Source organism: Silene latifolia, unplaced genomic scaffold, assembly GCF_048544455.1.
Source record: "Silene latifolia isolate original U9 population unplaced genomic scaffold, ASM4854445v1 scaffold_238, whole genome shotgun sequence".
Classification (NCBI taxonomy): Eukaryota; Viridiplantae; Streptophyta; class Magnoliopsida; order Caryophyllales; family Caryophyllaceae; genus Silene; species Silene latifolia.
Genome location: NW_027413187.1, coordinates 225,421 through 251,063, shown reverse-complemented (window position 1 = coordinate 251,063; position 25,643 = coordinate 225,421). Strand labels below are relative to the sequence as shown.

Genomic DNA, 25,643 nt, shown 5'->3' with positions numbered 1-25,643 from the left:
CGATTTGAATTGGATATCCGATCCATGGTTTGGCTTAGTCTCCAGAGTCTACACTGTTGGGCTACAATCCCAGAGCTCAAAAAAATTAAAATAAAAAAGAAACAAATAAATGGCGGTCACAGTTTCAGTTGTACGACCTACATACCCAACTCAAAATCATCTCTTATCTATTCTCCCCCTCCAATAATATAAACCCCCGAACCAAATTCAAAAGGCATACGAAACATGTTAACATCATCAGGAGAAAGGGAAACGACGAGCAGCAAGAAGGTGGTAGTATGCGGTGGCGGAGTAATAGGAGTATGCACCGCATACTACCTCTCTAAACTGGGCGCCACCGTAACCCTCATTGAACAATCCTCCATCGCATGCGCCGCCTCCGGTAAAGCCGGTGGATTCCTCGCTCTTGACTGGTGCGACAACGGCCCCGTCTCCTCGCTGGCACGTGCCAGCTTCAATCTCCACCGTTCATTATCCTCTGACCTCGACGGTCCATCATCCTACGGCTACCGTCCCCTCACTACACTCAGCGTCATCGTCAATGAGTTCACCCCAGTCAAACCCGGCCCCAGAGGAGTACTACCAGACTGGGTCGACGGGTCGGCCCAGGAGGGGAAGCAGATCGGTTCGGACCAATCGACGGCTCAGGTACACCCGGGGTTGTTCACAAAGAGGTTGATGACGGAGGCGGTGGATAAGTATGGGGCGGAGGTGGTGATTGGGAAGGTAGGTGTTGTGGAGGTGGGTGAAGAGGGCCGAGTTAAGGCGGTGGTGTTGTCGGATGGGCGAGTTGTTGAGGCTGACTCAGTGGTGTTGGCACTTGGGCCTTGGTCGTCTAAGATGGTCATGTTGTCGTCTTTGTTTCGGGTTTATGGGATGAAGGCTCATAGTATTGTTTTGGAGCCTATTTCTAAGGAACCGGCTCTCATTTCGGCACATGCCTTGTTTTTGAGTTATTTTCAGTCTCCTGGTGACCGCCCTTTGGATCCTGACGTTTATCCTCGCCCTACTGGTACCACACTTTTTCTCATTTTCTTTCGTTTTTTTTTTTTTATTATGCTTCATTGGGTTGATGTAGCTGGTGTCCCGAAACAAAATGAAAAGAAAAACAAGCAAGCATTAAGGAAGACGACAATGTTGCTTATGATTTGTCAAGTGTTTAGATTGTAATTACGAAATTTATGATTGATGTGTCTCAACAATTTACGCTTCAATTAGCTGAGTTTGGATTCATTTGATTATTATTAGTATAAAAATAGTTGGGGAATAATTTTTTTTTTTGTGGACCAGAAAGTCGGTTAAAATCGATTAAGTTTAGTTGTCATTTATAGCTGAAAAGAGCAAGACTTGGCTCATCAATGATTCATGAGAGACTCCTAGTAAGTAAATAGATGGATGAGAGTTGATAGAACTGGATTTCTTAAGCATATTTAGGTTTGAAAAAGCGCGCTTAAGGCCAAGGATCACGGAGGAACTGGTCAAAATGCCTCGGTGCGCTTATAGACAAGGCACATCAAGCGAGGCATACTACTATGCACTTTCAGTACTATTTCTCTTATCATTCATTTATAATCCTTTTCTTAGCACATTATCCATGAACTTACTCCTTTACATGTTAACCCTCTTTGAACTCCAAAATGGTACGAAACTTTATCTAAAGATTCCAATTTTGTTTGTAAAAACAGTGTGCCTTGCGTGTATCTGGCGAATGCCTTCGCGTCACGCCTTGTGTTTTGTCGCCTAGGGCCCTCCTCGCCTTGGTCTGCCTTGCGCATTTTGAACCTGCACAATTGCACATTAGCAAAATGCAAAGAGACATTGCTTATGAGAGTGATGCATGATGCAGTTGTCGGATATCTTATTATGCTTAAACTTGAGACGTAGAATCTGAGCTACATGCGAATTACAACTTACCAGTAAGTACGTGTCACTCCACAATGAGATTAATCCAATGTCTAAACGTGGTTTCTTAGGCGAGGTATACATATGTGGCATGTCATCAACAGAGGAAGTGCCTGATAATCCAGAAGAGGTGTTGCCATATCCTGATTCAATCAAGACACTCAAACGGGTTGCTGAGAATGTGTCTTCACACCTCAAGGAAGGGAACGCCCAAGTCATAGCTGAACAAGCATGCTTTCTGCCATGCACTGATGATGGTAACCCAGTTATTGGGGAGCTTCCCGGCTCAAAAGGGTGCTTCGTAGCCACCGGTCATAGCTGTTGGGGCATCCTTAACGGTCCTGCCACAGGAGCAGCCTTAGCCGAGCTTGTCGTACATGGCCAGACAAGCATTGTTGACCTCAGCCCGTTTAGCCCATCGAGATTCGTCGTCACCGGTAAAAGGCGGTGAAGTCTTGTTTTTACGTTGGCTATTCACATGTACTGTGGATTTTTTCTTTTCCGTTTGTACAGTCTTTGCTTGCACCTTTAATAATCATACTATGATAGAGCAGAGAAGCGGCAATTCTGCAATTGGAGTCTATAACTCTGTGAACAAGAAGATATACAACATTAGGTTTAAATATAACTCGGGAAACAGCATCTGAAGCAAGACGCGCTGTAACTTGGTATATGACTAGCTAATTGTTATTCTTTAATTTTCAGGTGAATAGGTTAAAATATACTACAGAATAGTACTAAAAATTTACTAATGTCAACTTATTTTGACGAGGACGACATCAATCATATCATTATATCATACAATGGTTGATATGATAGAGCAAACTTTATGGAACTAAAGATTCCAATTTTGTTTGTAAAAACAGTGTTTTTTTTTTTTTTTTTTTTTTTTTTTTGACTAGAAGTATTCCCTTGTTTTTTTTTTTTTTTGTTGACCAAGAGTATCCTAAGGCCCTCCTTGGAGCAATTTCCTTCAGTCTGCCATAACAAGTTGATCTCTATCAAGTTGAACCTTCACAATCTATAATTAAACCTCGACCACTTTAAAAGCAAAATTTACAAAACAAAAGCAATAGAAGCAAGGTTAGTTGTAGACTATAGTGAGCTGTTTTGTGATATATTTTGATTCTTAAACAAATTCCATGCTCACATGCTTTATTCTGCCATCCCATAAATCTCACTTCCCTTGACAAATATTCTTCCCTCAGTTACTTTCCAAAACACTCCTACAAACGTACACTATTTCATTTCCCTTTAGTAGTTGATCTAAGTCATCATATTATTTTTTTTTTTTCAAAATTATTGTTAACCACCACCATTTAACGACACTTTTCAAAACATGTGGACTCAAATCTTGAGTAGTTTGATTAAACACACGATGAAAGTAGTACCAAAAACCTTGAACATTATTCCAACACTAACCATCATTTTTCTTTCCGTTTACAATTCTTTTGCTTTAAACCCTGACGGTCTTATACTGGCTTCCTTCAAAATCTCCATCTTAAGTGACCCTTTACGGGTTTTAGACTCTTGGTCACTCCTCGACGACACGCCGTGTTCGTGGCGTGGCGTCACTTGTGGGTCTGGTTCGGATTCAGGTCGGGTCATTAGCGTGTCGCTCTCAAGGAGCCAACTCCTTGGAACAATCCCTGCAAACTTTGGCCGCCTTGACCGGCTTCAAACACTAATTCTGTCGTCAAATTTAATCAATGGTACCTTACCGGACACGCTGTTCAGCGTTTCGACACTACGTCTCTTAGACCTTGCTGGAAATTTGATTTCTGGCGAGATCTCCGGTTCGGTTGGAGGACTCAGGAGTTTGACAGTGCTCAACTTAGCTGACAATGCACTCTCTGGGAATATTCCGGCGAATCTTGGAAGCTTACCGAATCTTAGAGCAGTTACGCTGCGGTGTAATTATTTCACCGGGAATCTTCCGGGTGGGTTCGACCGGGTTCGAATCTTGGATTTGTCCTCCAATTTAATCAATGGTTCATTGCCGGTTGATTTTGGAGGACGTAGTATCAGGTTTCTTAATTTATCATACAACGGTTTTAGAGGAGATATTTCAGCCGAATTCGGGCGAAATATTCCACAAAACGCAACTTTAGATTTATCCTACAACAATTTCACAGGAGAAATCCCGAATTTTGGCGTTTTTCGAAACAAGAGAAAGAAGACGTTTGATGGGAATCCGGATCTTTGTGGGCCGCCTCTAAGCAAGCCATGCACGGTTCCCCCGGTCTCCGGACAGCCTGTTCCTTCGCCCGCATTCGCGGCCTTTCCGAGAAACTTCAGTAGCTCTCCTGATAGTGGTCCACAAGGTACAAATCAGGAGAACGGGCAAAGCGGGGGAGATCATCGCCGCCTAAAACCACAAACCATCGTTTGTATTGTGGTTGGCGATGTGGGCGGAATAGCCATCCTTTCGCTGATTCTTTTCTATATCTATAAAAGTAAGACAAACAACACTATTACTTCCACGACTACCAAAACAACACGTGTTAATTCATCAAAGCGTCACGAGGTTCTATTGTCCTCAAGTTCATCTTCCTCGTCAAATACCAAAGGGATAACAAAGTGGACGTGTTTCCAAAACGGGAAAAACTACAACATGGATGAAAGCGAAGAGGAAATAACCTCGTCAATTGAGGAGAAGGGTCAATTAGTGACAGTAGACGGGGAGAGCGAGATTGAGTTAGAGACGCTATTGAGAGCGTCTGCATACATGTTAGGGACGAGCAGTTCAAGCATAATGTACAAGGCTGTGTTGGAAGACGGAACAGTTTTGGCAGTTAGGAGAGTGGGAGAGGGTGCGACCATGGAGAGACTAAAGGAGTTTGACGGTTATATCCGCAGCCTGGCTAAGATGGTGCACCCAAATTTGGTACGGGTTAGAGGGTATTATTGGGCATTGGATGACAAACTTGTGATTTACGAATATGTTCCTGCTGGAACTCTTGCTAATGCACGTTACCGTAAGTTCTCTTTTTCGTCGCTTGCGCCTTTATTTAGACTGCTTTGGTTGTGAAATTTTTGCATGCTTTTATTTTTGTTTTTCATGGACAATGATACGTATTGGTGATCAACTTATTATTCTCAATATAAAAAGGTAAACGAGACATCAAAAAAAGAAATAGTAAATAAATAATTGGGACATAGGGAGTATACAAGACTATCTTATTATATAAGGTGATATGTTCCTTGCCTTTTCTCATACGTTAAGACACCTTATGTTGCAAAAGTTTAGTATCACAGTTGGCAAGATTGCGAATGACTGTGGACAATCCAATCCAATCCAATAAAGGTGATAGTTATTCTTGATCTACTATATAGAGTAAACGTTATTCTGTAGTATGGTTGATTTCTTGTGTTATTGTCTATCATTTGGTAAATAATGATTCTGTTGACAAGACAAAGATTCTAAAACAAATGCTCTCATCAAGTATATTACTATCAATCATCCATAGGAAAAAGAGACATCTTAAATAAAGTAGAGAGAATGCATACAAGTGAGGGTGGAATAGCACATAATGTGGGACAACAATATTATACTCCTCCCTTCTCACTATTTGTTTATCTATTTCATATTTCATCTTAGGGTGTCTTAGTTAATTATTTACCTTTTTATTTTAGGAATGTCATCCACACTCTATTTAATCCGTTTGTCATCTAATAATTGACTCCCTCCTCTTTCCTTGATTTTTGTGTCAAAATCAAAGGTAAATAAATGAACGGGAGGGGTATTCCGTATAGTGTTTATACTGTGTAAGCTTGCAGAGTAATTTATGGAAGTGGTTAAAATGGGGCCATGCCATTTGCCATACGATAAACATTCAATGGAGTAGTTGGAAACTTGAATTTATTATTTATGCCAAGTCGTTTCTCCTAAAAATCCATGACCCACCCAGTCTTGTTAATTTGCTCAATAATTTGGTCTTCTAGAATTACTGAATTATGAGTATTAGAAGTTGGAAGATTTTGTATCTAGGACACCAACAAAATACAAATGTCAGTATTGGAGACCTTTTTATCTAAGTGATATAACACGAATATATGATAAATTACTGGGTATTATTCATCAAGTACATCTAAACGCATACTCTGTATCTATTTTAAATAATATTCGGAAATTAAGTAGCATACCATACAGAAAGTGTTTGAACTTGCTCATTTGTACAGTAGTACAGTAGAGAATAGAGAGTAGTGTGAAAGAATTAACATAGATGAGCATCGACAAGTGAAAACTGAGAAGATGGAAGGGATTTAAATAAGGTGGTCCTTAGACCAAATTACATACAATCACATGCATACTACACCAACTACACATTACTACATTACTTTGGTAGTTGATTATAAATGAACAGGAAAAGGCGGATCTTCACCGTGCCACATACCATGGGAGGTTCGACTAAGGATAGCATACGGAATAGCCCGTGGACTAACTTACATTCATGATAAAAAGCATGTACATGGAAACTTGAAGTCCAATAATATACTCTTGGACTGTAACCTGGACCCCAAAATTGCTGATTTTGGGATTGATAAATTGACCACGAGTAAATCCGGATACGTATCAGCTGGTGGTTCCACCCGTTATTTTGGTAGCATGAGGTCCACAGGTTCAAGGGACAGCTTCCGTGACAACTCGGCCGGGGCCACCCCGAGCCCAAGTCCAAGCTCGATTGGGTGTGTTTCCCTGTACCACCCACCCGAATCATTACGAAGTCTAAAACCCAATGCTAAATGGGATGTGTACTCTTTTGGGGTATTGCTACTAGAACTTATTACCGGCAAGGTTATAATATCGGATGAACTTGGCCCACCTGTATTGGCAGGATTGTTGGACGATAAAACCCGGGTGCTCCGAATGGCTGACCCGGCTATCCGGGTTGAAGTGGAAGGTAAAGAGGAGGATTTGTTGACTTGCTTAAAGTTGGGATATAATTGTGTTTCACATGCTCCACAAAAGAGACCTTCAATGAAAGAAGTTGTCCATGTTCTACAAAAGGTGTATGCATCTTCAATAGCATCGTCGTCGTCATCATACCGTTACGGTCTCTAGGTATTGATTATAGCTAACCCTCTTATCCTTACCAAAGTGTTTGTATGTATTAATATTAACACAAAATCTCATTTGTGACCAACACTATCCGTCACTTTGGAGTGACGGATATCATTTTACCTCACAAAGTACCCACTTTTTCTCTCTCTGCAACACTGTTCATGTGGTCCCCTTTCTCCACTAACCCATTTTGTTACCATTTTATCTCACAAAATATCCGCCACAAATGGTAACCCGTCACAAGGGAGACCAATTGTAATATTAATGTATGATTCATTCCCATCATGTATTTTCATAGTTTTCTGTATTTATTTTCACTCAGTTTTTCTTTAGGTTGATAATTTAGATGATACTCTTTCTAAAATTGAAGTTGGTTTGTTTGTTTTCTTAATTTTTACTGTATTATGTAGCCTTAGCTAACCTCAATTTTTTAGATGTTTTATTCGCAAAGGATATGTTAAACCAAAATGCCTCATTAAATTGGCGACGTTTTCTTCGTACAGTGAACTAGTATATGCTTGATGCAATTTCCATTAGGGGTAATCTGAATACAACCTAATGTACCATGCGTAGGCGGAAGCCTTTACGATATTGAGGCTAACTAATCAACAATTCAAGTACTAATCTGTAACACCCCAACTATCCGGCCAAGATAATTGGAGCGTTACCATCTCAGTTTTCCGAGGTAGTGTTTCAAAACTTCAATAAAAAAACATTTTATAAATAAATATAATGTTTAGTGAATTACATAAACGTAAACAAATGAATAAAAGTACAACTCATGACAACTATACTCTCTAGCCAACTATACTCGTCTCGTGACTCATCAAGCTCGTCCCGTCTCCCACGTGCTATCCAAACAACCTGTACTTAACCTGCTTCCCATATGACCAAAGAATATCATATGGATCGACACGGACCACCCCAGAGATAGGTGACAATTACACAGATAGACAAACGTCAGTTTCAATAAATAAAGTGTGACACAACTCAAAGTGTGTGAGTATACAACAAGACTATAATATGAATGACATGCTATCAAACAACCACCGCCACGGTACCGGGACACGCCCAGACATACCGACAACCATACTGGTATCGGGACACGCCCAGACATACCAACAACCACAAATAGGTACCGGGACACGCCCAGACGTACTGGGTCCGGAAGCCAACTGGATTCCCTGCCAGACGTCGTGTCTCAACCACACGAGTCCCTCCGTAACTCAAGCCATTAATGTGCACATCCCTCTCGGAGTGGGAAGCTCCAAGAGGCGACCCGAGCGAGAAGGTCTCCCAACCGCCTGACGTCCCCATAACAACAAGTAATCCACCAAGTCCTCCGACATACAAGATAAGACAATCAATGCAAGATACCGTGTAACATGCCAATTACCGACTCATTCAATGCAATTAACCAGTATCATGTCATAATGCAATGACCATTAAAATACGACTCACATGACCATTTAAACATATTAAAACTGAGTAAGATAAATCTACCTTTTAGCAAATCTCCATAAGCAATCCGAATAAAATAATCTTCCACAAAAACCGTCACCTATAATTAATTACTAACTAATCTAATTAAATACGAATTAATTAATTAAATATAAACCCGTCTAAAGCTATTCAAATCCCGACCCATAACCGTCCTTCCTCCTAACCCGAAAGTCACCCTACCCCGCTGCCACCGTGGACCACCACCACCAGCCGTGGCGGGCCACGACCAGCAGCCCACGGCCACCAAACAGTGGCGTCAACAACACCACTCGTCACCAACACCACCCCCCGCAACCACAACACGCACCACACCCACAACCACCATGAGCCGCCACTACCACCACCACCGTGGCCTCCCCTGACCACGGTGGACCCTACGACCAGCCCATAACACGCCACAACCAGTCCTAGCAGCCGACACAACAACAACCACAACAACAACCATGACAAAACAGTCCGTACACCCCTTTTAGACTCGATTTTCGACCACCACAGCCACCCACTCCACCACCTACGACCACCACTATGACCTCCTCACTCCCCTAGACACAACCCACCCAAGGTTAGCCCATAATAACCACGAAAGGTGGGTCAAAAATCCGTCTTAAGATGATCGCACAAAACAGTTATAACCCTGTATATACTCGATCAACTACCCTATTTGGGACGGTCAACGGTGGCTATATGGGTGGTCAACGACGAACTAGGGTGGTCAAGGTCAAGGTGGGTCCAATAAAATAATATAATAAGCTAGTGAGACGGTCTTACCTTACGAACTCGAGGCGAAGGGACAAATCTTCCTCTTTTTCTTCTCTTTTTCTCTCTTCTTTCTCTCTAGGATTTTGGTGGATATTGTGAGATTGTGTTTGGATAGGGTTGATGGGTGGATAAGGGTATATAAGGTGAGATGGAAGTATATAAGGTGGATATAGTTGATGAGTAGAGAATTTAGTCGTCAATCCTACTATCAAAAATAATTTATAAAGTACCCAAATTATGTAGTATAATTAGGGTGTTGGTCTCAAGGATGGCGGGGGCTTACACGATAATTTGATTGGGTTTTAGTCTAGTTAAATAAATAGGGAGATAGATTTAATACTAGCAACTAATTTTAAACTAAAGCAAACAATTAATAAGATGTGTAAACAATTGATTTAGGAACTAGGGTAGTCGGGTTCCCCTAAGCAAGGTAAGTTAACAATGGGTGTCAAGTGATTTCCAGGTAATTGTTAGTGAAGAAAGTGAGCTAATTTCTTAAACTCGTCTTAAGAGGGACACAAAATATTCATTAAGCATCCTATCTCATCATAAACATGCTATCAAGCAACCACATAAACTCTCATTCATAAGGAAGCTAAGCAAACTTTGTAGAAAAGCATGGACTCTCATACACACATTTCAACAAACACCTTATATGCATGATTATAAACACTAACATTATCACCCAAAAAAATGTATTAACAACCCATTTTATTAACTTAAACCTTCACTTAGGTTCCTCCTAAACCCTAGTGGGAGACTACTCACACATGCTTACAAAGCAAATGTAAACAATTAAACGAAAGCAAACAAACATGGCAACAAATATTTTGTGAAGATGAACAATTGCTAAGTATAAAAGGAAATGTAAACTATTGAATAAACAAAGCAAATGAAGAAGAGAATTATACAAACAATTAGGAAATATTGCAACTTTGATTGAATTAAGGAAGAAATTCTTCAATATCTTCAAAATACAACCCAATAACTAAATATAAACAATTGATATTAACGATTACCAAGCTAATTTTGGTAAATAATTAATATTGATTAAGGAAATATTAGTACTTTGATTAAGGAAAGATTGCATTAAATTAAGGGAAAGTTTTAGATTTAGGGTTAGGTATCAAAGGGAAATTAATGACGGAGTATTTATAGTATCCTCTTGAATTAGGTCTTAAGAGAAGAGGAGAAGTCCAATCTCGTCTGGGGTCCTCTGCCGGTCCACCTGCTGCCGGCTACCCAACCGGCAGCGAGTTCTTCAAAGCCAAAATGTAAATAAATGATCTGGGCTTGTTCTCTTCCGGTGAGCCGGCTGCCGGCCTGCCGGCAGAGAATCCTTCTTCATTGGTGTTTCTTCAATTCTTCACAAGTAAAGGGTGTCCATGCCGGCAAGCCGGCTGCCGGTTCCCCGACCGGCAGCGAGAATTCCTTCAATTTGCATTCATTTCTTCTCTTCAAAAGTGGCTAAGTCATGTGAGGGGTTCCCTGCCGGTTGGCCGGCTTCCGGCCTGCCGACAGATAACACTTCTTCAATGCATCATCCTCTTCTTCTTCACATGCTAACACAAGTCATCGTCCGTGCTTACTCCTTATTCCGTCTTGCCTCTTTCTTGGCTTATTCCCTACAAGATGAGACGAGAATTCACAATATGGGAGCACATGGAATAAAGGGGTAAAATGTAAGCGGACCGGAGCTAAAACCGTGTCAAATGGGGCTAAAAAGCATGAGAATAAAGAGGGGAAGCGGTCTAAATAAATCGCACGTCAAACCTCCCCACACTTAAGTATTACTCGTCCCCGAGTAAGTAAGTGAGCAAAACCGAGACCTTTATTCAACTAATACTAATCTAAACTAATAATATCCAATGGTAGGCAATTAACGGGCCTCCTCCGTCCCTTCAACTCACAATGAAATGCAATGAGGTATGCACTCCTTTGCAAGGCAAGTGGGGGCTTTCGGGAAAACTAGACACATCCAACATTTAAGCACGTAATCAAGCATATGATATATCAATCAAAAAGTCAACCGCTTTCCTCATCTAAGCGGAGGTTTTTGTTTTGAAAGATTTAAGGTTTCAGTCGGGAGATACCGTCTCATAGTCTTGGCGGGGTGTCAATGCCCGAGTGATGGCTCAAGAAACCTCAACATGATAACCAAATGCCTAGGAAACAAATTCAAAGGCGGGAAAGGGGGAAGCAAAGCCTAACCTTCAAGATTGACATGACACACACAAGATTCGACCAAGTTGACCCATGACTAAGAGGACCTAGACTACCGACTTCCTCACGGTTTCCACTAGTCGCTCATTTTTGAAGCACGGGTGATTTTTGTGCCAAAAAGTAACCAAGATCACGCACTACTCGACTCATGAGACATGCCCACAATCTAACGTGGAATCCACTCCTACAAGACCATACATGAGATGCAAAAAAAGGGAATGCGCATAAAGAGAAACAAGGGTTGTGACGGGGATAGGTGACGGGACGAAACGGAGTTGGTGCAAGCACCATTTAGGAAAAATGTAAAGGTACACATCAAGAAGTTGCCAAAATTCCATTTCTTCCACTTTATTGCAACAAATGAGTAACGTCTACACCCTAACAAAAATTGGTTTCCCAAATTTATGCAAAAATTGTGCAAACCCGACTCACTTTGGAAAAAAACATGAAAATCATCACCTTATTGCAACAATTGAGTAACGTCTACACCCTAACATGAACTCGGCTTGCCAAATTTCAAGCAAATTAAAAATTGTGTAAACCCAACTCACATTGGAAAATCATCATACGCCCCTTTATTTTGCAACGCCTTTTTCTACTCCTTAATGACGAATGAGGAGTGTTGCACGGCTTTTTCACATCAAACAAAGTACAAGTAATTTTTTTTTCTTTTCTATTTTTTTTTCTTTTCAAAACCTCTTTATTCAAACAAACCAAATAAAACCATGATTCTGACTCAACTCATTAAGTAGGACTCAAATACCCTTCTTCATACAACCGACAACGTGTAAGAAACTTTCTTGATAAGGGAAGGTTGTTTATGGTATGTAGTTGGTTTTATAGGTGCCAAATGAAAGGTTCAAGCTCAAAAGGGGTTAGCAAAATCGGTCATAGTATAAAGGATCGAAAATAAGGCTTATTTGGCAATGTGAGGCTCAAGAACGAAATGCAACGAATTGTTTCAAACTATGCACACAAATGAACATCTCATGGTCTAAAAGGAAAGGACGCCATGCTTATGCGTTGTGATGTGACATGCCACGCAAGGAGCCTACTCACAACCTAAGGGAGACCGGGTATGGATGTACCGGTCCCAAGGAGGCTCTAAATCTCACATGTAAGTAGCTATGTAGAAATCTAGGTCTAGCCTACGGTCTTCGGTCTCACAAGGTGGTCAATACTCTCCGGTCAAGCCTCATTTCCCGGGTATTTGCAAGCAAACACCCTAACAAGGAGGTCACAAGGTGCAAGCCACTAAGAGGGGAAAGACACGGTTAAGACAATATCATCATAGAAGGTATCATGCTCCCTTCCTAGACCACATTTGTTCAAAAATTTATATACAAACTCAATGCAACAAGAAAGAAACACAACACATATATACATGTGAAAAGAATGCATGCGAGAATTGAAAATGACATAAATGGAGACATGCAACAAATTTGACTAATCCTAGCAACACATCAACACCAACAATCCACAAGTTCCCCAAGGGAACATCCAAGGCACAAAATCCCATCCTCCTCCATATTATACAACAATATAAAAAGAGAAAGAACGGAAAAAGGAGAATGTAATACTACGGTTTTCTATGTCTATAGGTACTCTATCGAGTAGGGCTGACTCTGTCGAGTAAGTATGTTTTTATACGAAATAGTAGTCTGCCTGATGGGTACTCGATCGAGTATGTGTGGCACTCGATCGAGTAAGGGGCACTCGATCGAGTAAGTGAGTCTTACGGGTTATTTTGTCGGGTTTTGATAGTAACACGAGAAGGATATAAAATCATCTTTCGTCAGTTTCTCTTCATTTTACCCTTTTCCAAGTTTCTTAAAGAGTGAAAACATGTTACGTTACTCTCCTCTTACGCATTGCTATCAAATCCTAAGGGCTAGAGTCATCAGATCGTTGTGTTCTTTACGCCGTTGAAAACCGTCCTATTGTGGGTAAGATCCTAGTATAGTTTTTATATCGTTTCATTGACTTTAGTTGAAACCCTAATTGGGTAATTTGGGGGTTTTGGGGAGTATTGTTGATGTTAGATTGTGATTGTATGATTGTATGTTTGATAAGATGTAATTTCATTGAAGGACGATGTTGATTAGCTGATTGTGACGATCTTGGTGATTGCTGTTCCAGGTAGGGTTTCCCTACTCAGTATTGGTTACATAATGTTGATGTTGTTGTTGTTGTTGTTGTTGTTGTTGTTGTTGTTGTTGTTGTTGTTGTTGTTGTTGTTGTTGTTGTTGTTGTTGTTGTTGTTGTTGTTGTTGTTGTTGTTGTTGTTGTTGTTGTTGTTGTTGTTGTTGTTGTTGTTGTTGTTGTTGTTGTTGTTGTTGTTGTTGTTGTTGTTGTTGTTGTTGTTGTTGTTGTTGTTGTTGTTGTTGTTGTTGTTGTTGTTGTTGTTGTTGTTGTTGGATTGGTTTTGGTGATTGTTGATAGTATAATGTTGATTGGCTGTGTAACTGTCTGTGACCTTCGGGGTGCGTCCATGGCTGAGTGGAGTCACTTGCGGGAGTGGCTTCACGCCCTTGATTCGCCTTCTGTGGAACCCGCCACAGAAGGGATGTGCACATTAATGAACATGGGTTTATCGCTCGATGGAGATGAGCGGGGCTTAGGTGGGAACGGTTGCGGTCCCCCACTGGCGGCGAGGATTATCTGTTGCGATGGGTACTCTGGTAGGGCTACACACTTCATTGTGTAGTCAGATATGTGGAGATATAGTGGAGTTGTGGAGATTGAGATGTGCTGTTTGAGTTGTTTATAATATGGTTTCATTGCAGCTGTTGTTTTTATGTAATTAGTACTTACCCCATTTAAATGTTTTAAAAACTGTGGTGATTCATTCGGGGGTGGTGAGCAGTTGTTTGACAGGTATATCTTGGATACACGAGGGATCTAGCTGGGGATGGAGTCATCACATATCAGAGTCTTTAGTCTTCCGCTGTATTTGTTAAGACAGTTTCATTTAGTTGGTTTATAGTTTGAGAACTGTTTTATTTTACTTTACAGTTGGTTTTGTTATGTAATCACTTAAACTTATTTAATAAAGTACGTTTCGTTATTGTCTATTTGATATACATTGTCTCGGGTGACCGAGATGGTAGCACTTCTATGCCTTAAGTGGTCCTGGTAAGATGATGTGTTGTATAGAAATGTTGGAAAATGATTGTGGTGAATGTGGTAAATGATTAAGTGTTGTGAATAAGCATGTTGCATGATAGTTGGTTTACAATGTTGTTTGGAATTGATGGGAAAGTATATGAGAATGATGAATGATTTGATGCAAAAAGGGGACTAGTTCATATATGAGAATATGTGGTGAATAATGATGTCGCAGGATGGATGGTTTATAATGTGGCATAATAGTAACATGTAAATAAGAATGTTGTGTCGTATACGTATATTTTGTTTGCGTAAAATTGTATAATAAGTTTATGTACTTGTCCACTATTATTCATACGTATATGTTGTATGAAGTGTGTAGTTGTAATGGATGTATTGGTTGAAAAAGATTAAGTAAGTAATTGCGTAAGAATATGAAATTCATGTGTGGAACATGTTTATGTGGGTAGTAGATTTTATAATGTTTCTATATTAGTAACATGTGAATGGGGAATTTGATGTTGTATGTTATGTTATTATTTTTGCGTAAAGTTATAGCATAAGAGTATGTGGGTAATACATGATTGACAAGTTAAATAGTATATGTACATGATGGATGTTGTTGCTTGGCTTTGAAGATAGTAACATATGATTAGGAATATTGGTTTTATGAGTATTGAGTTGTTTTTGTTTACCTTGTTGTTGTTTAGGTTGTTTGGAAGTAAAAATCAAGTAGTTGTGTTTTTCGATTATAGAGAGGTTGTCTTTAAACTGTTATAACTTGATATGTATAAATGATTTTGATGTGATTCCAATTGGAGGTGATATCTTGTTCTGTTACGATTCTAACGATAGGTCACACGCCCAGATTGATCAAGAAACGAGTGAGATATGACCGTTTTACGAAAATTGGACAGTGCTGAGAAATGCGTAGGGTACTCGATCGAGTGGCCCTCACTCGATCGAGTGCACCTCTTGTTACTCGATTGAGTAGCCCTGGTAATTTGTTATACATGTCTCTGACCTTCACCTACTCGATCGAGTAAGTCACTCACTTGATCGAGTGACCTGTACTCGATCTAGTGACCCCTGTTTTGGGTCATATGCTTATCTTTTGATTTCGTTGCCTATTATGTTTGATTCAAATGTGTTATTTTGCTTCTTTATGCATTGTTTTACGTATGTATTGGTACTGATGCATAAGTTACCCAATCTTATGATTAAAGGAGTGGCACCTGTGGTGAGTATGAGTTCGGTGGGAGGACATGAGTTATATGTAGTTCTGATAGATAGTGGAAAAAGGGAAGGAACTTTGATGACCTGATTGAGGCATGGAGCATGTTTCGTGAGATGAGATGAGTGATATGATTGTGTGTTGAGTAATGTAAAAGTAAGTGAATATGGGCAAGGGGTGATGTAAGTTTATGGAACATGAAACGAAAAGATTGAAATGGGAGATGCAAATGGTGGTAACTTTGAATGTTTAAAGATTATGAAGGGAGATAGTTATGACTCGGTTGGTTAAGAATATATGTAATGGAAAGGTCGATATAGGTAAATGGAAATAAATGGTGTATAAAGAGCTTAGATTGAGTTATGCATCGATGTGGATTTGCAAGTGAGTTTGAGAATTTGCATTAGCAAGAGGTGAAACTAATGTGTGATTTTCTTGGGCAGTTAACAGTATGAGATGAGTTTTGGGATTCATAATTAGTGGCAACTGTGAGTGAGTAGAATGATGAGAAAGGACCCATGGTAAGAAAGAGTGAGAAAGTACCGATATAAAGTAATGGAACTTGAGTTTTGGAGCAACGAAAAGGTAACCGGAGTACCAGAGAGTTAGGTATGAGGAGTAAGGAGATGAAATGGTAATTGACCTTGTCGAGTGTGAAAAGAAAAGAATAAGGGGAGTAAACTAGGAGAATGTTCACCGGAGTTATGTGATATGAAAGTAAGGAATCGTCGAGACGTATGATACTATCATGATGATTTGAGTTAACAGTTATATAGGAGTTCCAGGATGACATGTTAATCATGAGTTTTGAGGAATTAAGGAAAGTAAAAAGGTGGGTAAAGAATTTGCACGATATGAGATCTTGGTGGTGAGTTGGGTGACGATAAAATTAAGGATAGTATTGGGAAGAATGTTGAGGTAAATTTTGTTGGTGAATTTGATTTTAGTTATTTGGAATGTTAACCGAAGATACGAAATGAACTGTGATATTTAAAGATGAGTGTAAGAGGTTTGAGGTCTGAACGATGGTAGTGTTGAGGTGTTGTCACTAGGGGTTAAGAGTGATGATAAATAGGAAAGATGGCCAATCTAAAGAGGTTGATTTTGTAGAGACCGAACTGATTTATATGGTTGTGAGGAAGTATAAGACGTAGCCTTAGGAGGCGGTTTCTAGTAGTGAGTGTTAGCTGTATGGTTATATGTGGCAGAAGGTACTGGTTATGCGAATGGAATAATGTGTATGAGGGGCATACGAGTTAAGCTCGGGCGAAAGGTAACCTTTATCAGATGGTAACTTACGTGACCAGGATTGACTAGTTGGATGTGATTACGGGTCTATGATGTAATACCCCGTATTTTGATAATAATTTATGAGAATAATTTATGTAATTTAATAATTAGTTAAAGGCATTTCTAATAATAATTACAAGTAAGACGTTAATTAAATAATAAATTAATGATTCAATTCGGGAATTGGGCTTAGCTAATAGTATAGTATTAGGCCATATAATATAATTGGGGGACGGGTTTTATAGGCTTAATAATTAAGTAATCGGATTTTATATCGGGAATTAATAATAATATAATATGGAAATAATAATATGTAAATGTAATAATAATTATATCTGATATGTGCATTTTATATAGTCTTTTTAGGCCTTTTTATGCACGTATTTCTATGCTATTATCGTAGTTTATGCTACGAAATGCCCCGAATATGCTACTTTGGTTTGTTTTGTCTTATTTGCAGGAATGAACCAGAAAGTAGTGAAATCAAGCCTTTTACCGTCCGTTTAGCATGCATTTGGAGGAAGAGTGAATTTGGAGCGGGAATGTAGCTATTTTGAGATGCGCAAAGAAGAAAGATAGCTAGGCGAGCAAAGGAAGAACTTCAAATTGCTAGTGCCTACTTTGGAGAGCCATATCTCGAGTTCTACAGCAGATATTCAGGTGATTTTAATTGTAAATGAAAGCTTGTCCTCTTAGCTTTCCAAAGCCACCAGAATCGTCCTGTTTGCCCAAGTAACGAAGAAATGGCAGCCGTTTGAATTTCAGTGCGCAAAGCAGGAAATTGTTGCTGGAAAGTATTCGATCGAGTACAATTTTACTCGATCGAGTCCTTTTTCTACTCGATCGAGTAGTTGCATTTTAGGATTTACTCGATCGGGTAGATTTTCTACTCGATCGAGTGGTTTAAGCTTTAGTTTACTCGATCGAGTGGTTTTAAATCACTCGATCGAGTAGTTTTTGTTATTGGGCTTGGGTCCGTGACGCATTAGGTCTAATTACTCATAGGTTTATTATAAATTAGGAGATTAGTCTTGCTAATCAGGGATCTAATCTCTCTATCTCTCATCTTACATCTCTTAGTTTACATCTCAAACACTTTGCTACGATTTCCGATCTACAACTTTGTAACCGTACTCTTTCCCTTTTAATTCATTCTTGTTCCTTTATTGCTTTTATTATTTCTCTATTTAGTTATCATGTCTTATGTTATTAGATTAGCAATTTCTAGTGTAGTATCCCGAGCCATGCGTAGCTAATTCCTTTAATATGTTAGGACTAGGGAAACCGTGGTAGCAATATGTTAGGATCGACATGATTAGATTAGTTTTGCGACAAGAATTGTATTAAGTAATATAATTGTGATTAGGTTGAATGAATGCATGCAGGAGACCGATTAATTAGTTATCCCCGACCTGGATCGAAAGATTGGAAGGGAAGGCTTGCTTAATTACAATAGGTGATACCTAGCTAGGGCGAAAGCTAAATTAGGGAGACCGTAGGGCGATTAGAGACCGAAAGGGTATAGTCGTAGGTTTAAGAACCGAAAGGTGACGACCTCGCTCTTCTTATCAATAATTTAATCGACTCAGTTGACCCGATAGTGTAGCTGCCACGGTAGACCGATTCCTAGCATAACTCTCTCTTTTATCTGATTTACCCCTGTATTTCTTCATTATTATCTCTTATTTTGATTTCTCTTCCCTTAATCCTCGTAGTGTAGTTACCAAACAATTAAAACCCCCGTTACTCATAGACTAAAATTTAAAACAGATAAATCTCATTTTTGCCTCCCTGTGGAGATCGACCCTACTTGCTGCTAGCTTCTGTTAGTTGTATTTAGGTATTTATTTTTGATACTAAATCGATGGTATCAAATTTTGGCGCCGTTGCCGGGGAGGCAGCGTAGTTTTATCTGTTTTTATTTAGTCTATTTCTTGTCTCAAGGAACCTCGGTTCCTTGAGACCGTTCTCATGTCTTTCGTTCTTGACTTGCCGCAGAGAGAGAATGAAAGTTTTGGTTCTTATATAGACAGGTGGGAGGAGTGGCTCGAACCAAGACGAGGAATTCTTTCGGGACTCCAAATATGCCAGTCTATCATCCAGGGAATTAATTAATGCCCCTACGCGAGCATACCTCGAGGCTAATGGTAAGTGGGATTTCGAAGGAATCCCCGTAAATGAGGTATTAAAATTCTTTGATTGGTTTGCTGCTGAAACTGTTAAACCCAATTTTTCTCTTCATGTTGACTCAGACGAGGGGATGGGTGAGACCTTAGAAACCAATCTAGGAAATGCTGACGGAGACATAGAGGGGACCATTAGCTTGGTTGACAATCCTTTTTATGAGGATAGTTTAGAACCCCTTTATGATTCTTGCACTGATAGTGAGGACGATTGGGAGGACCTCTTTCAGAACCTCCAAATTGACGAGTCTAGCGATAAGGAGAGTGAGAAGGAAAATTTTGATAGTCTTGAGGTCATATGGGATGATTATGACAATGTAGATGAGCCTATTATAGAGGACCCGATTGACCCAATTGACTTTACATCCCCTTGCATCTGGGATGATTATCCACCTTCTCTTTTAGCCGGCCAGATTCCTTCACCTCACAGTTCTTACCCGCCTGAGCATTTAAATTCTACTCGCATTATTTTTGGGTTGAATGCTGTTGAGCTCTCTTGTTCTCCACCTGCTGATAATTTGAGCTTTTATATTCCGCCCTTAGCTGGAGGGCAGAATTATTTTGTGAATGATTTTGGGAGCTGTAATAGGAAATTCGTTAGGCTTAAACGATTTTGCATTTCAATTTCCTATGCTATTACTATATTATGGTGCTACTTACAGTTTTGTGTAGCACATGCGCAACTATTTGACAAAGTTGTCGCGAGCTTTGAGCTGCTTTGATTGGGTTCAATTAGAGTAGTTGCACGAAAAAGAAGGTCGAGCTGGACCATCTCAAACTAGCGCTACCCGGGAGGCAACCCGGAGATTTATTTTTAGTTGTTTTTCAAACATTGCATTTTATTTCAGTTGTGTGTAATAATTGGTCTTCGTACCATAGACTATATCAGTATGCTTGCTTTGTTAGTTTTGCGGGCTGTTTTTATTGCGTCTTTTGCAGGAATATACTAAGGATCACTCGATCGAGTACTTTTTGTACTCGATCGAGAGCTTTTGCTGCTGAAATCACTCGATCGAGTACTTATTCTACTCGATCGAGTACCTGAAAAAAAAAAAAAAAAAAAAATTATCGATCGACCACTATTCCTCTCGATCGAGCTGTTTTGGATGCCCATTGCTTGGATTAGCTTCTTGTGACGATGTTTCGAAGCTATTAGTGACCTCCCACGTTGCTGGCTGGTTTGGGGAGGTCCCTTATTCGCGCAATCTTGTGAGCTTTCCGTATTTACCCTCTTTCTCTTTTAGTTTTGTGGACAACGGGGGGCCCACGGAGGCGCTTGGGAGGAAGAGAACAAGCGTTTGCATTTTTGTTGGAGTCGCCACCAATTTTTATGGGAAATTGGAATCGTTCGAATACCTCGTGCCATGTCTAGACACAAAGTAAAGACATGAACACTAAGCAATCGTTACCCTTAGCATTCTATGTCTAGAATGACTCTCGTGGATGCCAATGAACACGGATGTTCACAGAGATCTGGAGTAAGGGGTGAGGGTACGTATTAGGAAGCTCTTTTGATCGAACACCTAATCCCGCCCGCCTCAATAGCGGCCTCTACTAATGATTATGGACATCATTTATACTCGATATATCGTCGATTATATGCATGAAATGCAACATCCAAGTTTTAATCCTAACATGTGAAAATTAGGCTAAGTCGGTTGACAATTAGTTTAGCATACAATTGGGTCGAAGTAGGATTTAATGTTCAATTACATGTGAAAACATACAAATGATACAAAATTCAATGAATAAAATTAAAATAATGAAAATTACAATAATTACATCGGGTTAGGCGATTTATGTCGAAAATACCTTCAAAACGGATAATTTGAGAAAAAGAAATAAAAGAATAAAAGAATGAATAAGTCAGAAGGCGATAATACGGATAATAGTCAATTATACGTAAGCTAATTAAACTAGGTCAGGCAACAACGGAGTTCAGAGACAGAAATCAATCTGGAACAGGCGCATCAGGACTACGCCCTTTGGAAGAGGCGCAGCAGATGTTGCGTCTGTTCCAAGGGTGAGTTCTAGCTGTGAAGCCGGAACTGCAAATCGTTAATGTTAATTGGGTTAATTTAAATGATTAATTATGATAACTAACTCGGATGAAAGTGATTATCAGGTTATTTACATATGATTGATGGTCATAAAAGCAATAAAACATGGATGAGACGGATGCAAACGAATTAATTACATGAAAGAACGATTGATTAGTGACATGGGCGAACAAAATAGACTAAACATGATAAATTGATGACAAATTAATGACGAAAACGACAAAAGACAGATGAAAATATATCAAAGATCGAATTCCAGAAACCCGATATGAACAAATCGGATCCCTACAATCCGGATTGAATTTTATGACGAAAACCCGCAAATATGAAATTATAAGGGATTTAAGTCGAATTTAACGATGAATTAAAACATGTTAATGATGATAATTAATAAACATGTGAAATTATTATGCTATTATATCAAAATATTGAAGAACAAACGAAAACAAACGAATTGATAATGAATTGTCAGAGGACGAAGGAAGAAGAAAGGAAGCGAGAGAATGGCGGCCCTCACGAAGAGGCGCGGCGAGTGCTGCGTCCTTCAAGAGGCACGATTCTTGCTGCGTCCTTTCTCGACGGTTTATCTTCTGGAAATCCGTAAAAAGAGGTTTTAAAGCACGGTTTTAGAAATCGGTTTTAAGAGGTATTTTCGACATAAACCTTACATTAATGATACAAAAAGTAAATAACAATAAATAAAGAGGGATTTACACCCTCAGACTTACTGTTTGACAAAACGAGAAGGACTAAGTTATCGATTAGTGATGTTCGACGCGAATGTAAAGAAAGTGCCCTCGTAAGAGGAAAACGATTAAGATTAATTAAGTTGATTATTGTGGAGTTGGTCAAATTGGTTGGTCATGCAAACGAGGCTGGTACTCAGAAGGATCCGAGCTTACGGGGTCGAAAGTTCAAGCACGTAGACGCCAAAAAGTAAGAACAAAGGTCTAGAATGCAAAGGGAGAAGAGAAGGGTGGACACTCGCATGAGATTTATGTGAGATCAAAGGTCTCTATTTATACTAATCACGTGAAGGAATTAGGGTTTCGGAGAGTCTTTGGAAGTGAATCTCGGAAAGATATGAAAAAGATACGAAAATTACGCAGAAAAGGACCTGGGAAGAGGCGCGGCCCATGCGTCTCTTGGAAGAGGCGCGACACTGCTTGCGCTGTTCCCAAGTGGTTTCCTCCTGCGGAAGAAAAGATTTCCGTGTTTAAGTTATGGTAGGACGGAATAATTTGGTTTTCCTTAATATTTTATGTGAATATTACGGGAAATTGTTTACCAAAGGATAAAGATTGTGAAATATTTATAAAATATGGAATAGAAATATCCGGAACATTCCGAACATTCGACTCGGATTTAACGGTTATCAGAAAATGAAGACGGTTTTAGGCCCGGACTTCAAATGTACTCTAATTACTGTCAAAACGACCGTATCGGCACGTAGATGACAACTAAGAGGTAGACATTAGTATTTGAGCAATCACTTGACGATAAACTTACGAACTGTCACAAATCGTTCCGCGTAGCAAACATGCGGCCCAATCATCACCGGGTGGTTTGCGAGAGGTGCAGAAATGAGGTATCTACAAGTTTGCATTTCCTTTCCATCTTTTGGTACAATGAGGGCATTGTACGGTTTGGTTTGGGGAGGTTATGCATCCATATCTATGTCTGCATCTTGTTTTTATTTCATTTCTGTTATCACGTTTAATTTCAGTATGCATTGTTGTTTATTTTCATAAAAATCAAAAATCTCATAAAAATTGAAAAAATTCAAAAATTCAAAAAATATTCACGTTTATTTTTGCATATAGGTTGAGTCGGAACGGTAGATTTCCGTGATGAAATTGCACTTTAACTTTCTTTTTACTTGAGCCTTGCACTTTATTGACAGTTATTAGCCGAGTCTTGCGCATATCTACGAGTTTTTGTTCAAATATAGCTGACCGTGTAGACTTGACCTGATAAATTGGCAACCTACTCTATAAATTCTGAGTTTTAGAGCCTTATAACTGGTGACATTCATGACCGGTTTACATAGGAATTGAGAGTAGTACTCCTTGCATAACATGTCTATTACTTTTGCACATTTATGAAATTCGATTTCTTGTCAATTGCATACATTCGGGTTTGTGGTCGGTGTCACATGCAGGGAGGTGCTCGCAAATTTCCTTTTTCTTATATTTTTCACCCTTTTAGCTCCATTTAAGCCAAAACTTGCCTTTTTGACCCACTAGCTACATCCCAAACTGAGCCTGCCTAGTCAAGCTAGTCTAGTATATCTTTTGTGGTATGCTTTTTCCGTCTGCAGTTTGGCCCGTATCATTTTGTTTGGAGTTGGTGTAAAAAAAAAAGAAAGGAAAAATGTGAATGAAAAAACAAAAAAAAGAAAAAAAAAGAAAGAAAAATGTATGATACACGTGAAATAGGAAAAAGAAGAAAAAAAATGAAAAGAAGAAAAAATGAAAAAATGTTGATTCACGTGACAACCAGAGGCATGAACATCAAAGAAAGCTTAGCTGGTTTGAATATTGAGTCCGTCTGTGCCTATTTCTATCTTGTGACGGTCTCACTCCTCCATTTTATTCATATCCTTTTAAGGAGATTGTGTATTGGGTACTGAGTTTTGTGCCAAAGAAGGGCACTTGTGTGTATTTCTTAGTCAGTTGAGATTCGGACGGTCTTATATGGTCCTGTTTAGGAACTAGCTTGGCGCTTTTACCTCCACATTTCCATAACTTGTTTTGCCTTTTCTCACCTGAACCTCACTTTCCCATATCATTTGTAAGCCCTCGGCTGTGACGGACATTGTTGGTTGGAATGTATGTGTAGTACTTGAATCGTCTATCATTTTTGTTGCATGCATGTTATGTAGGTCGCAGTCTAGGTGAGTGATTGTTTTCTCTTTCTCTCTTATACATATACTTTCACTCTTTGCTTCATGAGAGAAGAGTGACCACGTGAGAGTCCGATTTTGTTGGTCTTGCAGGGTCGATAGGTCAGCTTTATTTATGGACATCTTATAATTCGTTTGCGTAATGACCATTGTAGTCAGAATCGTTGATTTTAGTTTGCATTAAATTGGTTTAAGTAGATAAGTTATAGCTAGCTCTGAGTTATCTTTTCCGTTCCATTAGTTTGCATTTAGTTTACTCGAGGACGAGTAAAGGTTTGGTTTGGGGAGATTTGATATGTGCATTTTATATAGTCTTTTTAGGCCTTTTTATGCACGTATTTCTATGCTATTATCATAGTTTATGCTACGAAATGCCCCGAATATGCTACTTTGGTTTGTTTTGTCTTATTTGCAGGAATGAACAAGAAAGTAGTGAAATCAAGCCTTTTACCGTCCGTTTAGCATGCATTTGGAGGAAGAGTGAATTTGGAGCGGGAATGTAGCTATTTTGAGATGCGCAAAAAAGAAAGATAGCTAGGCGAGCAAAGGAAGAACTTCAAATTTCTAGTGCCTACTTTGGAGAGCCATATCTCGAGTTCTACAACAGATATTCAGGTGATTCCAAATGTAAATGAAAACTTGTCCTCTTAGCTTTCAAAATCCACCGGAATCGTCCTGTTTGCCCAAGTAACGAAGAAATGGCTGCCGTTTGAATTTCAGTGCGCAAAGCAGGAAATTGTTGCTGGAAAGTATTCGATCGAGTACAATTTTACTCGATCGAGTCCTTTTTCTACTCGATCGAGTAGTTGCATTTTAGGATTTACTCGATCGAGTTGATTTTCTACTCGATCGAGTGGTTTAAGCTTTAGTTTACTCGATCGAGTGGTTTTAAATCACTCGATCGAGTAGTTTTTGTTATTGGGCTTGGGTCCGTGACGCATTAGGTCTAATTACGCATAGGTTTATTATAAATAACGAGATTAGTCTTGCTAATCAGGGATCTAATCTCTCTATCTCTCATCTTACATCTCTTACTTTACATCTCAAACACTTTGCTACGATTTCCGATCTACAACTTTGTAACCGTACTCTTTCCCTTTTAATTCATTCTTGTTCCTTTATTGCTTTTATTATTTCTCTATTTAGTTATCATGTCTTATGTTATTAGATTAGCAATTGCTAGTGTAGTATCCCGAGCCATGCGTAGCTAATTCCTTTAATATGTTAGGACTAGAGAAACCGTGGTAGCAATATGTTAGGATCGACATGATTAGATTAGTTTTGCGACAAGAATTGTATTAAGCAATATAATTGTGATTAGGTTGAATGAATGCATGCAGGAGACCGATTAATTAGTTATCCCCGACCTGGATCGAAAGATTGGAAGGGCAGGCTTGCTTAATTACAATAG

General features: G+C 39.4%; 2 protein-coding genes across 2 annotated transcripts; both read left to right on the top strand.

The window, feature by feature from the left end:
• Positions 1-79: 79 nt before the first annotated feature.
• Positions 80-2,475, top strand: LOC141638950 (D-amino-acid oxidase). The gene is made up of 2 exons (XM_074448133.1): positions 80-1,012; positions 1,974-2,475. The coding sequence occupies exons 1-2, from the start codon at positions 226-228 to the stop codon at positions 2,351-2,353; spliced, it is 1,167 nt and encodes a 388-aa protein (XP_074304234.1). The 5' UTR covers positions 80-225; the 3' UTR covers positions 2,354-2,475.
• Positions 2,476-3,020: 545 nt separating this feature from the next.
• LOC141638949 (putative LRR receptor-like serine/threonine-protein kinase At4g37250) lies at positions 3,021-7,299 on the top strand. The gene is made up of 2 exons (XM_074448132.1): positions 3,021-4,880; positions 6,270-7,299. Exons 1-2 carry the CDS (start codon positions 3,242-3,244, stop codon positions 6,965-6,967), a joined length of 2,337 nt encoding a protein of 778 aa, XP_074304233.1. The 5' UTR covers positions 3,021-3,241; the 3' UTR covers positions 6,968-7,299.
• The last annotated feature ends 18,344 nt before the right edge of the window (positions 7,300-25,643 follow it).

Excerpts from the sequence above, each read along its gene's own strand:
- LOC141638950 (XM_074448133.1), top strand. The coding sequence starts at position 226 with ATGTTAACATCATCAGGAGAAAGGGAAACGACGAGCAGCAAGAAGGTG. Across the intron at positions 1,013-1,973 it reads CGTTTATCCTCGCCCTACTG|GCGAGGTATACATATGTGGC; the intron begins GTACCACACTTT and ends GTGGTTTCTTAG.
- LOC141638949 (XM_074448132.1), top strand. The coding sequence starts at position 3,242 with ATGTGGACTCAAATCTTGAGTAGTTTGATTAAACACACGATGAAAGTA. Across the intron at positions 4,881-6,269 it reads TCTTGCTAATGCACGTTACC|GAAAAGGCGGATCTTCACCG; the intron begins GTAAGTTCTCTT and ends ATAAATGAACAG.